General features: G+C 49.6%; 1 protein-coding gene across 1 annotated transcript in view; it reads left to right on the plus strand.

The window, feature by feature from the left end:
* The window catches only part of SHROOM2 (shroom family member 2), a 155362-nt gene that overhangs the window by 94609 nt on the left and 45110 nt on the right, over positions 1-15643 (plus strand). Inside the window, 2 exon segments of the mRNA XM_064277954.1 lie at positions 1220-3860; positions 5535-5657. Of these exon segments, the coding sequence (XP_064134024.1) occupies positions 1220-3860; positions 5535-5657 (2764 nt within the window).

The raw sequence follows: 15643 nt of genomic DNA on the forward strand, positions 1-15643 counted from the left end.
GAGTCGGAACCGACTCAACGGCACCTAATAACAACATCATAGGCGTTAATGTCCCCCTTTTATTACCCTTGTTAAGATTTACTCCATCACCTGAGCACAGCTGCATATGGCTAATAAAGCCTGTCCTTTGGTGGCGCAGTGCTTAAGGGCTCGGCTGCTAACCAAAAGCGTGGAAGTTTGAATCCACCAGCTGTTCTTTGGAAACCCTGTGGGGCAGTTTTACTCTGTCCTGTGGGGTTGCTATGAGTGAGAATCGATATGACAGCAGTGGGTTTGGTTTTTTGATTTTATATTACCAGTTTAGAAAGGAGCTATTAATACATTACTATGTGGGCTTGGAAAAGTAATGCTATCCCTGAATTTTCTCGTTTAATTTTAAAGCTGTTCCAGTTAGATAGCTTGTTCTGTGTTAATAATCCATACTCAGAGTCGTTTCACACACTAGGCCAGGGGTCAGCCCTTTTTCTCTGTGAAGGACCAGATAGTCTATTTTTGGCTTTGCAGGCCGTGCGGTCACTGTCTCAACTGTTTGCCTCAGCGCCGCAGCACAAAAGCGCCCATGGATGGGCACCACTGTGTACCAATGATACTTTATTTATAGACATGGAAATTTGGATTTCATATAATTTTCACGTGTCACGAGATACTACTTTTGTTTTTCCCCCAGCCGTTTAAAAATATATAAACCATTCTTCGAAGCTTGTGGGCCCTTGGCCAGCCCTGGTTGGCATTGCCTGGTGGAATTTGGCCAGTCAGTGGGCTTAACATGAGAAAATGTGCTCCTAGCATTTATAGTTGCCTTTTTTGTGTAAATTAAAAAGGCATTACTTGGGTAGGACCCAGTCTTTTCAACCCACCCTCAGAAAGCTGCTTTTTAGAACGGGAAGACTTGAATGTGGTGAGGTAGACCCTCAGACCAGGGGCCATCTTGCGAGAAGCGTCCTCTCCTCCTTCTCTCCCTGTCCGCATGGGGCCACATGCACATGGCTGTGCTCCCAGGGACCCTGTTGTGGAAAGCGTCCTCTCCGCCCTCTCTCCCTGTCCACATGGGGCCACGTGCACATGGCCATGCTCCCAGGGACCCTGTTGCGGGAAGCGTCCTCTCCCCTATCTCTCCCTGTCCACATGGGGTGGCATACACATGGCCGTCCTCCTCCACCTTTGCCCTCTGCTGCTGTGTGGTCCTAAAGCAAACTCTTCTGTGCTGTTTTTGCTCCAGCTCCTCTTCCCATGACCTGTCTGGCACGTGGGAGCAGACGAACCTGCAGCGCACCTCAGACCACTTCAGTTCCCTGGGCAGCGTTGACAGCCTGGACCCCCCCACCCAGCCCTACTCCTCTGGCCGCCTCTCGGCCGCCAAGTCCAGCAGCAGCATCGACCACCTGAGTGGCTCAAACAAGCGGGACTCGGCCTATGGCTCCTTCTCCACCAGCTCCAGCACACCAGACCATACACTGCCCAGGGCCGACGGTTCGTCCACAGAGAACCTCCTCTACAAGGTGGGCCTGTGGGAGAGCTGCCGGCCAGGCGGCAGGCAGGGCCAGGTCGGGGGCGAGCTCACTCACGGCCTGGAGGAGAGGCTCAGCTATATGCCCACCGGCCCACACCACGAGAGTGGCAAGAGCCCCAGGCGGGAGGACAGCCCTGAGCCAAAGTTGGCTGCTTGCATGGGAAAGTCCAACTTTGGGCCTGTCTGGTATGTTCCTGACAAGAAGAAGCCTCCCACCTCCCCTCCTCCTCCCCCTCCACCTCTGCGTAGCGACAGCTTCGCCGCCACCAAGGGCCATGAGAAGTCTCCAGGCCCCCTGTTCTCAGAGGTGGCTGCCACGCAGGATCTGACCATCCTGTCCCAGGGCCTACCGCCAGCCGAGTGGAGAACAGACCCCACAGAAGCGCCGCGACAGCTGGTCCGGGCTGGGGACAGGAGGTGGCCTGGCAACTGTGGCCACCATGTGGACCTGCCCCTGGATGGTGGCTGGCCCCCCTCAGATGGCCGGGTGGGCGGCTTCCCTGGGACCCCCAGTAGGCTACAGGCCTCCCTGTCCAGCTGTGATGTGCGTTTTGCCCAGTCCCCCTATGGACACCAGCACCCTCGCCAGTACAGTGATGAGAGCCCCATCCTCCATGAGGGCCCCAGGCCCCCTGCATCACCCAGGGAGCTGTGGCAGTTGGCCCTCCTCAGAGGCCGCCAGGAGTCTCCTGCCGACCACTTCCAGGACAATGGCTTCGCTCCTGTGAGGTGGCTTGGTGCTGCAGACCAGAAGGTGGAGGGTGGCGGACAGAGCCGCTATTATTGTGCGTCCTCCAAGCAGCCCGTCCAGGGGAGTGCTCAGACACCACAGCTCAGCAAGGAGTGTTGGCTGTCCGTAGCAGGTGCTGGCGTGGCGCAGGGGGTCCAGGAGTGTCCTTCTACACACCGGATGAGCCCAAAACCACGATGTTACCTACCTCAGCATGGCAAGATGCTAGACCCCAATGAAAGAGAACAGTGGCACCCACTGGATAGAGGTGGGGAGGGCTGGCCCATGGGAACCGAGGAGCCCCCCAGAACCAGCCATGTAGAGAAAGCCAGCCCGAAGAGAACTGCAGACGGCAACTTCCAGTGGGTGGACGGAGAAAGCAGCAAGATCTCGCCTCAGAAGACACCTATGTTGCACTCCTTGACTCAAGAAGGGAAGAAGAGCCAGCCAGGACACCACCAAGATGGCCACCTGAGGCACGACCAAGATTGCGGCCCTGGACACCACCAAGTTGGTGGCCCAGGACACAACCAAGATGATTGCCTGAGGCACCACCAAGATGGCCGCCGCCCAGGGCACCACCAAGATAGTGGCATGGGGAAGCCACTCCCGTTTGACTCCCAGGTAGGAAAGCCAATACGGAGAAGTGACCGCTTTGCCACCACACTGAGGAATGAGATCCAGATGCGGCGAGCCAAGTTGCAGAAGAGCAAGAGTACTGTGACTCTGGCAGGGACAGATGAGCCCAAGGAAGACCCTGGTGGTTGGAGGGTGGAGCTGGGGGCTGTCACTGGTGCCACTCCAGAAGGTTCCTTCACCAGCACCTACAAAGACCACCTGAAGGAGGTCCAAGCCAGGGTCCTGAGGGCCACGTCATTTAAGCGTCGTGACTTGGACCCCAGCCCCGGTGACCATTGCCCAGTGCCACCGGAGCACAGGCCTGGGGACCGTGACACCTCATCCCTGTACCCCTTGGGTCTGGATGCTGCCCCCCATTTCCTGGAGGGGGACTCGGCCAAGCTGTCCTTGCCTGGAGGGGGCGTGCCCCACATCCTCCGCATTGGGGGCCGGAGACGCTTCACAGCAGAACAGAAGCTGAAGTCGTATTCTGAGCCTGAGAAAATACATGAGGTGGGGCTCTCAGGGAATTACCGTCCTCACCAGGTCCCCAACAGAGTTGAGGACACGGTGGGCACTTTTGCTGACAGGCGGAAGTTTTTTGAGGAGACAAGCAGATCCGCTCATCAGAGGCCAGAGCAGAGACAGGCTCTGTGTGGGTTCCCCAGAGAGAAGCCAGAGCGGCTGCAGACAGCTGGTCATGGGTATGAGGGTACGGAACCTTGGTTCCTGAGGAGGGGGCGCACCACCTCCTTTGGGGAAAACCCCAGCAGTCACAGGAAAGCAGAAAAGGTGGGGAAATTCGAGCCGCCCCAGAGACTTGGGACCTTTGCTGAGTATCAAGCCTCTTGGAAGGAACAACGGGAGCCTCTGGAAACCAGGAGCTCTGGACGGTATCACTCGGCAGATGACATTCTGGATGTGGGGCTGAACCAGCACGAGAGACCACAATACATGCATGCGAGGTCCAGGTCGTCGCCATCCACGGACCACTATAAAGAGGTGAGCTCCCATCCAGGCAGGGCGAAGCCTGCCCTTGACCACTGCCATCTTTAGGAATGGCAAGGTCGCACCCACAGAGCCTCTGAGTAGTGCAACACTTAGTGCGCTCGGCTGCTAACCAATCAGAGGCTCGGCGATCTACGTCCAAAAAATCAGCCATTGAAAACCCTGTGGAGCACGGTTCTACCCTGACACACATGGGGTCGCCGTGAGTCGAGATTGATGGCAACCGTTTTTTTAGCACACACCCGCAGGGTAATTGCCAGATATCGGTTTCGCGTATATCGAGCTGTTTGAGCATTTACGCTCCCCAACTTTTCTGGCACCAGCTGTGTCGAGTGCACTTGGGGAAAAATCAACACGTTCGGGACCTTCGGAAGTGCTGTGTTTTCACAAACCCACATCCTTAGTTCCCAGCCTTGGAATCCCAGTCTCTTGTTTTACTTGCCCCTAAGTGCTGGCCCCACCTGGATATTAAGCAAAGAACCTGGAAAAATTAGAACAAGAGGCACTTCCCACCCTGAGTGAAAACCAGTCCCAGTTGTTGTCAGGTTGACCCCAACTCGTGGTGACCCCATGCATGTCAGAGTAGAACTGCACTCAGTTGGGTTTTCAATGGCTGTGACCTTTGGAAATAGATTGCCAGGCCTTTCTTCTGCAGAGCCTCTGGGTGGATTCAAACCTCCAAACATTTGGTTAGTAGCCAAGCACTTAACTGTTTGCACCACCCAGGGACTCCTCTTAAAGGAAAAGGCGGTGCTTTATTTCAAGATGCCATAATATAGCCACTTTTCAAATACTGATGCTAGTCATTTCATACAGTTTTGTTCCTTTTTCCTAGTCTTCTTTATTTGCAGCTATTTTGAGGGATTGCCCTGGGGCAAAGTGTAATTAAGAGTGCCTAAACTACTGTACTTTTGTGAGAGTTTTGATGGTGAGAGTGTTAACTTTCACCTTTCCATTAGCCTCCGCTTGCACTGCCTGGGGACTGTACAGGTGTGTCCTAGCTAGCCATTTCTAAAGATGGCTGCAGTCAAGGTTCCGTAGAAAAGTACGCGTTCTCATCCGTACTTCAGAGCTGACATACACAGTCCATCTGTCTCTTCCCTGCCTATTAAGTCGGCATTTGTACGTTTCAAAGGAAACCATTTCTGCAGTGTCAGAGGCAGTCTCTCTCTAACTGAAGCAGTTGTAGATTGAATGCAGCATATTGCAGGTGTCTGTAAGGGAACTCACCCGTTAGCCTCCCGGCGCCTGGGCGAGAGGACATGCAGACACAGCAGGGGTTGGCGTCCGCAGTGACGTCCTTGGCTGGTGGACCGCTGGAGTGACCTCTGCGGCTGCCGCACTGGTGGTGAGCAAAGAAACTTCCACACTTTGCCCTAGGGGCCACTGCAAGGAGTTTTTTGTTTTTCTGGCCAGCTGTGGCGCAGAGTTTTACCAACTTTGTGTAGGAGCTCTGTGCTCTGCCCCGGACAGAAGTGGGCACACGAGTTGCTCAGTCCCCTTGTTGAAACCAGCTCCAGAGCTGACCGAGCCGGTCACATGGCCGCGTCAGCACGGGCAGCGGGCAGCGTCACCGGCTCCATGGCCACAAATGAGGGGTTTCATAATAACAGATGTGCTGAAGGCGTGGTGTGATGACTTGGTGCCTCTGTTTGCTGCCTTTTGTAGGAAGTGTCTGTGGAGTCCAGGAGGCAGGCAGAAGACCCCGCGGAGCCCAGAGAACACGGCACCCCTGCCGACCCCGCTCAGGAGGGCGGTTCCACTCTGGGGTAGGTGAAGTGTGCATGTAGGGTGATGGCAGCTATGTCTTGGGGTCGCTTCTTTGTGGTGTGTGAATGAATGCTTGGTTAACAGCCCGATTGTCTGTTTTTGCCCAACACAAAGTGGATGCCAGCCCATGTGACTTGGAGCCAGTCTCCCTAGCCGAGGTGTCCTGGGATGCTGGGGCAGGGCAGAGCACCAAGAGAAGCTTTCCAAGGGCGACCGACTTTTTGATGAGTGGGCTTTCTGGGTTCTGAAAATAGCCGGTCTCTTTCCAGTCCAGTGAGATTCTTTATGCCCACATCATGAGAAGGCCAAATGAATACCCTGGAATTAGATGCTTTAGTCAAAACGCCAGACTCCAGGAATGGTGTGACAATCTAGTGTGCAGCTGGGTCACTGGGTCCCTGCCTGAAAATGGAAGTTACCTCCAAAGACTGTTAGTCAGAAAGGAACAGGGCAAAATTGTATCCATTGAACTTGCTCGTCAGTTTACTTTGGAGCTTTAAAATGGAAATCAAGTCGGTGGGTTCCCCAGAGAGAGGATCAGAGCATCTGAGAAAATCAGAGCATCTGAGAAAACGGGGCCTTCATTTTCAGATGTTAAAAGTGTAGCTGTTTAATTGTGGCAAAGGAGTTTACATTACTTACGCAGTATCATGGAAACCCTGGTGGTGTAGTGGTAAAGAGCTACGGCGCTAACCAAAAGGCTGGCAGTTAGAATCCCCCAGGCGCTCTTTGGAAACCCTGTGGGGCAGTTCTTCTCTGTCCTGTACGATGTCTATGAGTTGGAATTGACTCAATGGCGGTGGGTAATGGCAGTGGGTACGCAGGATCATCTTGTTCTTCGCGCATGAGGAGGGCAGAGAAGAAATCGTAGATGACTGAAGAGATGTGGTGTGTTGTTTGGTGTGTCAAGTCAGTTCCGACTCATAGCAACCCTGTAAACACTGCCCGGTCCTGCGCCATCCTAGCAATTGTTGTTGTATTTGAGCCCATTGTTGCAGCCACCGTGTCAGTCCATCTCCTTGACGGTCTTCCTCTTTTTTGCTGACCCTCTACTTTACCAAGCATGATGTCCTTCTCCGGGGACTGGTCCTTCCTAATAACATGTCCAAAGTACATGAGACGAAGACTTGCCATCCTTGCCTGTAAGGAGCATTCTGACTGTACTTCTTCCAGGACAGATTTGTTTGTTCTTCTGGCTGTCCGTGGTATATTCAGTATTCTTTGCCAACACCGTAACTCAAAGACATCAATTCTTAGGCTATTTTTTAGAGCAGTTTTAAGTTTACACAAAGTCTGTGCAGAAAGTAAAGAGTTCCCGTATACCTATGCCTCCCTGTACACTGTTTCTCCCATTATTTACCTATTGCATTTGTGTGGTGCGTTTGTTACAATGCATGAAACAACACTGATACAATATTATTAAATTCCATAGTTGACATCAGGGCTTGCTCTGTGTTGTAAGCCCTGTGAATTTTGACAAATGCATAATGCCACGTGTTCACCATTATAGTATCACGCAGAAGAGTTTCAACGCCCTGGGCTCCACCTAGTCATGTCCCCATGACCCCCAGTAGTATAACCTTACTTTACAAGGCCTCACGTAGGAATGGAAATGTGTGCACGGTAAGATCACCTATGGCTTATTTTCCTATGGCCTTGAGAGTCTTGTGTAATTGGTGTGTTGTTGAAATTAAACATTAACTTTGAAATTCAAGGTCCTGTTGCACAAATAACTGAGATTTGAGTGTTTGCTTTTCAAGAGCCGTATGTAATGAGGTTTGGTTTCATTTGGCTTTACACGGGGCCCTGTTCACCTTGTAAGACAGTACCCAATCTGTGCGTGGCTAGCAGGGAACAGGGTTGACATTCTCTGTGTGTCTGGGTAGGACGTCAGTGCAATTACTTAGCAATCTTCTCGTCTAAAGCCAAGAACCCGTGGGCAACAAAGGCCGATGGATAATACACTTACATTGTGGAACAGTGCTGGAGAAGCACAATGAGAGCTTTATGACCGTGGTATCCAAGCAAGGAGCCGGAAGGTACCAGCTTCCACGCACTGTGGGGAAGGGGTGTGTGGTGAGTGGGACACATGGGAGGGGGCGTATGGGGAGGAGCTCTTGGGATTGTCTGCTCCGCCTCATTTGAGAGCGTTTAAGCCCTTCAGAGGGCCCTCGTGGTGCTTGCTCTCAACAACGTCCTGCTTGGGAACAAAGCTTCTTGGCTGTGAATGGAGCCAGAGGCGTCATGAATAGCTAGAATGTAGGTGATGTATTTTTTTTTTTTTGGTAAATAGTATTATCACTAGTGAGAGGGCCAAGAGGAGGGGGAAGGGGCCCTGCTTCTTTTATCATGGCGTGCCTCCTAGCAGACTGCCTAAGAAGCTTTCTGCGATTTTCAGCAGTTTTCAGAATTGTTGTATGTGGGTGTTTTTTTAAGTGGCTACACGCAATGAAATTTTAGAATATGAGTGCTGAAATGTCATCAACTTTTTTCCAGACAACATTTAATTTCCCAAGTATCAGCAAGAAATAGTGTACTTGCAGAATTAAATTTGGGGATAATAGAAACAAATATTTTGAGTAAAGGACTGCCCTGTTTTTAATGCAAGGGGTAACCTGCCAAAAACATCATCTATAATGCAGAGACTTCAAGACACGCAATGTTTGTGTAAGTTTAAAGGAATGTAAGATGTCTGTATAAAGAATATAAATTACTGATTAGATAAGGCATGCATGAGAGTGAAAAATGCCTTTTGTAGTATTCGGTGGGGATAACAGAAGAGAGTTGAGATAGGAACTATTTGTTGGTGGTTCATGTAAGTCAAATGGGGATAAGTTTTTTGTGCAGTTCAAGATCCTGTGTTACACATGCCATTGTTGTGTACCGTTGTCAATTCTGACTCAAAGTGACCCCCTGTGTCAGAGTAGACCTGCCCCATAAGGTTTCCTAGGCTGTAATGTTTATGGGAGCAGATCGCCAGGTCTTTTCTCCCACGGAGCCGCTGGTGGATTTGAACTGCTGACCTTTCACTTATCAGCTGAGTGCTTTAACCACTGTATCACCAGGGCTCCTCATATTACAAACAGAGAGGAAAATAGGAGACAAATAGGAGAGAGATTCTTCCCCCAAAGGAGGCTGACCTTTAGGAAATAAGTACATTTTAGAGAAAAGTTTGGGATGCGGGGGCGTGGAGAACATCAGAGCAAGAACCTTCTGATGTCAGTAGTTCAGATCCATGTGATGCTCCTTGGAAACCCTGTGGGGCAGTTCTGGTCTGTCCTATAGAGTCGTTTTGATTCGGAATCGACTCGATGGCAATGGGTTTGTTTGTTTGTTTGTTTTTTTTTTGGAAGTGGAAATGGTTTCTTGAAAGCTTTGAAAATCCAAGCAGGCTTTCAGATGACTAGTTTCCCTTGACTCCTTGCGACCCGACTCTTTCCAGGCCTCCCGTGAGGCAGAGCAAGGGTCACTGGACTCTTCAGACTGAAAAGATGGAAGTTAGGAGGAGATAGAATGAAAATATTTAACACCATCGGTGGGATGCGTGTTAGTTTCCTAGGGGCTGCTGTAACAAAATACCACAAGCTGGGTGGCTTCAAACCACAGAAGTTGATTCTCTCGCTGTTCAAGAGGCTGGAAAGGAAATCAGGGCGTCAGCAGGGCTGGTTCCTTTGCAGGGGTTCAGGCGGTGAATCCCTTCCATGCCTGGCTCCAGCGTCTGCTGTCTGCTGCCAGTCCTTGGCATTGCTTGGCTTCAGGCAATGTCACTGCAGCCTCCGCCTCTGCCAGCATGTGGCCTTCTCCTTTGTGCCTGTCCCTAGACTTTCCTCCTTTTATATGGACACTAGTCATTGGATTTATGGTCCACCCTAATCCATTGTGACCTCATTTTAACTTGGTTACTTCTGCGAAGGCCCTGTTTCCAAATAAGGTCACGTTCGCAGGGACCAGGGGTTAGGATTTGAGCACATGCTTTGTGGGGGATATAGTTCAACCCACAACATCATGAATAGGGTGAGAGTCTTGCCCATTAGCTTCTGGAACCTTACAAATTAGAAGCATCCCTCGCAGCTTTTGAAGTTGGTGATTTAGGACAAATTAAAGGATGTACTATAAAAAATTCCTTTTGGAACACTTAGGGAGAATCAGAGCTTTGTGTTGACGAGACATCTGTTAAGTAGGTTTTAGGATTCTCACTGTATTACACATGAGGGTGAAAGGGCAGCTGTGGAAGAAAGAAAGACTGGAAAGAAGAAAGGGGCACAGGAGGGAGAAAAGGAAGAATAGCCAGACAGCATGCAGTGAGCAAATGCCATGTGTTCCTGAGTCAAGGAGCCTGAACTGAAAATGAGCAGCATAGGCTGGTAAAGGTTATCTCTGGGTTAGCACCCGTAACACTTTCCCAGGTGGAACCAGGGGGTCTTACCCAGTTCTGCATTTGAAGTGAGCCCAGAATCAGAGTAAGGCAGCTCGGTTCTAGCGCTGACACTTCCGGGCCAGCTGACTTCTGGGCTGGTCACTTCCTGTCTTGGGGCATGTGTTCCTTGTCCATGAAAATGAGGTGCCACGGTATTTGAAGATGAGCAGGAATGTCCTATGAAGGGGCCTGGCATAGGGCCTGGAACGCCCAGCACCCCTGGGAGCATGAGTTCCCATCTGTCCTTTCTTTCTCTGCCCCCCCTCACTATGTCTTCCCTCTTTCCCCCTATTCCTGCCATCAGAAAGAGACCCTGGGACCATGGCAGGTCGGGAATTGGGCATGAATGGGCCTCATGTGACGGCCTTGGCTGCGTGAAGTTTTGATACCAAGCTGGGTTGTCTTGAAGGGCGGAGTCATCCTGAACAGGGCAGGATGCACCAGGTGATAGGATGGGGGTGAAGTCACAAAGTCTCTTGAGACTTCTGGAGAGGGAGAAAGGATCTGGCTGGAATGGTGTGAAATTGGAAACAAGGCTGTTGATTGGCTGGGACCCAGATGAACTTGGCCCACAGACACCAAGTTCAGGTTCTCTGGAACATTGTTGAACAAGGTGGTGGTGTTATCAGTTAGGTGTTTTAATATGATCTGGTGGTGTTTGAGGATTTATTCAAGATTGAAGTGACTGCTGGGGTATACCATGCCTCGAATCAAGAGCAAAGAACAGAAATGAAAGTTTTGGGGAAGAAAACACTCTACAGTGGTTGTTTATAAGTTTCTCTTTCCTTTTTTTTTTTTGTTCTTTCTCTCTCCCTTCAGTTGAGAGGAGCGGGTGGGATCATAGAACTGTTTGAAAACCTAGTGAAAATGGATTTTCAATTTCGGAGCGTTTACAGACTCCCGAAGTCTCTGGAACCCCCGTTGAGTACTCATATAGAACTTGGTGACCCATGTTTCTAAGAGGTGAAACCAGTCTGATGGAAATATACTATTTTAGTCACTCTTCTTTTGTGTAAAAGTAATACATGTCCTTTGCAGTAAATTTTTTAAATATTAAGAGGCATACAGAAGACAATTTTAAATTACCCATGAATCCCGTCTAGTATTTGTAAACATTGAGCCACTGTTGGTGTCAAAAAGAACCTAGTTGGATGAGGAGAGGAAAGATTTTTTTGGGATAAAACATTCGTGAATTCCAGATACAAGATGTCAATCAGCCTTCGCAGAAATTGGGTTCGCACCCTGGAAGCTGTTTTTTATGGGAGGAGAGAGTAGAAGTTTATCTTTAGAACTGTGGACTTTGAGATGTTCCTGGACTAATAGGAAATGCCCTGTGGACCCCTGGATGGGTAGGACAAGAGCTGGGGAAGGAGGTCAGTTGGGTAGACATCTTTGGAGAGCCATTATTCCATCTACCACAGACAGCTTCCCAGGTGTTTTTTAGACTGTCTTGTTAAACATAAGTAATTTCTCATCAGTTGTGGGGTTTTTCCCCCATGTGTGTACTACATGTGCAGCAGATTTAAAATCAAGGCTTAAAAAAATGGCAGCTACCATTTATCGAACACTTACTGTATGCCAGCTATCTTGCTAGGAGGTTTATATGCATTACCTCGCATAACCCTAAGGCAGACACTCTCATTATCCCTATTTCAGAACAACTTGTCCCTTCTTCTGAAGTACCCTTCTCCCCACTCACCACCTGGATGATTTCTGCTTGTCCTTCAGACTCCGCTCAGGTTCTTGCCTGTACGTGCTGTGGGTATTAAGTGCCCTCCTTTATGATACAGAGGCATTGTGGGCGGTTAAGTACCACTGGTTAAGTACCATGTTGGAATTGTCTCTGCCATGGTAGCTCCAGGAGATCTGGAATCTTACTTTTTCATTTCATTTCATGTACCTAGCATAGTTACTTGCACAAATTAGGTGCACAGTAAATAGATGGATGTATAGATAGACCAAGGCGTGGGTGGCTGGCTGGATGAGTGAGCCGGTGGATGGACCATGGTTAGGCTGATGAGCAGATGTATGGATGGGTGGGTCGGCAGGTGGATGAGAGGGTGGATGGGTGGATGGTACATGGATGGATTGATGGGTGGGTAAGTGGATGAGTGGATAGAATGGATAGGTGGGCAGATGGATGGATGGGTGGATGCATGGGAGGGTGGACAGTGGGTGGATGGGTGGATAGAAGGGCAGGCAGATGGATGGATGGGTGGGCAGATGGGTGGTTGGGTACCAGCCCTGCATTTTTTGAACGGGTCCTTCTTGCTTGTCATGAACAATAATACTGTGTCGGCACATTCCATGTGCTGACATTTTATTTAAGGGTTTAGTTTATATCATAATAGGTGAAATGGCCTTTACTTATCTTTCTGTGCTGACATAGCATTTAGAATCAAGACACAAATATCTCAAAGAAAATTTGGTAACACGGGCTGGTTTACCAGTAATCCTATTTTAAACCTTGTGAGAAAGCTAAGGCGAAATAAGTTTGATTATTGTTCCTCAGATACGAGTGTCTTCAATGCACAGTGTCCTGGGAGGCTCCTGGGGCTGAGGCTGAAAGGAGGTCCAAGGAGTGGTACGGTGACTGTGGGCGCTGGGAGCGTCCATCGGCTGCGCCTTCTTCCAGCCACTTCCTCCCACCGCTAGGAGCTGCTGCAGAGTGCTCATGGGGCAGGGGGCGGGGGCCGACACACTGGGACTCGTGTATTGTTGGGGTGCATGGACTGGGAGAGGAGTAGCGAGCAACACAAAACCCAGTATTGTTGTCAGTTCTGTCTCCTGGCAACCCCATGTGTGCAGAGTAGACCTCGGCTCCGTAGGGTTTTCAAGGCTGTCACCTTTTCAGAAGTAGATCGCCAGGCCTTTTTTCTGAGGTGCCTCTGGGTGGGTTTGAACTGCCAACCTTTCAACTACTAGTTGAGTGCCTCACCGTTTACCCCACCCTGGGACTCCTTTTTTTCATAGCAACACGTAAGCCTGACTGACAAACACGTGAGGTGCATTTGTTTGGAATCGAACCTGGGTCTCCCGCATGAGGGGTGTCAGTTCTATCACATTACCGCCACAACATGGAATACATGTGAAACTGAGCTCTTTTGGGAAAACTTGCTTTAATATAAAACTAATAAGCAAGCAACACTAACCCCAGGGTCGTCTCAGGTGTGTTTTCCCTGAGAAGTTACTTGGTGTACAGAGGTTAATGGGAGCACTGGTTTTCATTCACAAACCAAGCTTCTTCCAAGTGGATTACAGAATAAGTAACGGAGATTATTCCCCAAGCTCTGGCTCCCATTTGTTGCTTTAGGGAAGACATTCACTTCTCCTGGCCTTCAATTAGCTACGGGCCAATTGAAGCTTTCCATTCCAGACTTCTCTGCTAGGTAATTATAAAGCCGATGCTAGATAGTTCAGGATAACAAGGCAAAACGCAAGCTTGGAATGTTTTAGGACCGATTCCAGCATTCCACGTAGCTTTGTTCCAGCGTAGCGCAGAGCACAGAACATTCTCTTTTGTACACAGAGCACATTCACATACATCATCCCAGGAATGGTCAACAGCAACCGTAGGAAAAAGACTGGGGCAGGGATCTGGCGGGTTTGCTTTTACGTCTTAATTTGTAACTGTGTTTTCCCCCTTATATTTATTTATGCCCACATGGGTTCAGGAAATGCAGACCCAGGGCTCGTGACTGCTGGCTTGTTTACTTGTGGGTTTGGTCTTGTGACTTCACACTGTTCAGATGGAACAGTTTGAAGGCAAAGATTTGAGGGTTACAGGGTGTGGGGCTGGAGAGCAGAAAGAAGACCGGGGAGACAGGGCCACAAGGCACCCCCAGGCTAAAGGAGGGTAGGAGTTACTGAATCAATTAGAATGCCAAATGGAGGAAATATGGACAAAGATATAACATGGGCATCTAAAGTCCTAGGCAGGGCAGGGAAGCAAAGTCTTATCCAAAAAGCATTTTGGAAAGCAGATCCTGCCTTCCGACTGGGGTGTGATCCACACAGGCGTAAGTGCATGGTCTCTTTGTCCCCTGTGACTCCATGCCCCGGCCTGGGGACTGCTTCCCTGGGAGGATCGCAGCCCTGTAGAAAGCCACCCCTCTGTTCCTTCACACCTGCCCATGGTGACTGCACAGGAGCTCACCTTGTAGCTTGGTAACAAGTTGGGAGCCTCCGCAGCTCTTCTCAGATGGAGAGTCTTCTGTAGCTCTTGCTGATTCGAGAGCCTGCCTGGCTCTTTTATCCCCTTGTCTGACTGCTGTCTTCAAAGCCTGCACCCTTGTCGGTTGACCTTGGTTTAGTTGTTGTTGTTTTTAATTGTAAAATATGTATAAGAAAACAGTGGCCGTTGCAAGCGTTCTTACATGTATGGTTCAGTGATGATGCAGTTACGTCTGCCATGTTGTGTGACCATCGGCACCACTCGTTCCAGATGTTTAGCCGAGCTTAAACAAAAACTCAGCACCCCCTTCAGCAATAATGTCCCCTTTTCCTCTCCCCCCACGCATTTGTCTGTTCATGGGTTGATGGACGCTTGGGTTGTTTCCACCTATTGGCTATGCAAGTAATGCTGCAATGAACTTTGGCGAACAGGTATCTCTTTGAGTCCCTGTTTTTAAGTCTTCTGTGTGTGCACCCAGGAGTGGAGACCTGGGCTTAGTTTTCACATGTTTGTGTCTTTCTCCTGAAGTCAGTCTGAACACAATGAGATATGCATTTTTTCTTTGAGACTCTCCCAGCCATGCTTCGTTTCTGCTACATTTTGGGTTGATTCCCCTGCACAGAGCGGGCTGAGAGGATATTAACACGTACTGGTGAGGCCAACCAAAAACCAAACCCGTCGCTGTTGAGTTGATTCCAACTCATACGACCCTATAGGACAGAGTAGAACTGCCTCATAGGGCTTCTAAGGAGTGGCTGGTGGATTCAAACAGGGGGTAGATACCACTTAAATTCATGCTATTTCAGTTTGCAGAGTCACTGTTTACAGCAAGCCTCCACCCGCCACTCTTCAAATCATCTTTGCCTTCCTTAAATTCTTGCAGCCTCTTTTGGTTCCTCGTTTATTTAAGGTACATTCCTCTTGACCCTAGAACCAAATTCTAAAATACCGGGTCTTAGATGCTCGTTTACTCTAATGAGACCTAGCCTGGTGCCTTTTGTGATACAGGTTTTGTCAACTTTTCTGCCTTTAATGGGGGAAGTCAAATGTCTTGATTAAACCTATGTGTTTAACCTGTGTTAGAAATATAAATATACGTCACCCATCAATTGTGAATATCCCCTGAGGAGGGTACTCCCTAGAAGAGGTCGTTGTGCCATTCTTGGCAAGGGATGGTGGAGTGAATAAGTATCGTTGCATAAGTGGTTGATATAAGCTGCCGTAAGGCTGAAGGCCGGCTTCGCGCAGCTGAGCGTGTGGAGTGGATGAGGCCATCTCTGGTGACCGATGAAGGCCCTGGCTCTGTTGATGCCTTCCTTCTCTACTTCCTTGCTGCCTAGACCCCTTCAACATCATTCACGTTTAGGAACTTTGGAAAATGGCAGCAAATACAGGCAGTCTCTTTATTCTGGGTGA

The sequence above is a fragment of the Loxodonta africana genome, chromosome X (genome assembly GCF_030014295.1).
Source record: "Loxodonta africana isolate mLoxAfr1 chromosome X, mLoxAfr1.hap2, whole genome shotgun sequence".
Classification (NCBI taxonomy): domain Eukaryota; kingdom Metazoa; phylum Chordata; class Mammalia; order Proboscidea; family Elephantidae; genus Loxodonta; species Loxodonta africana.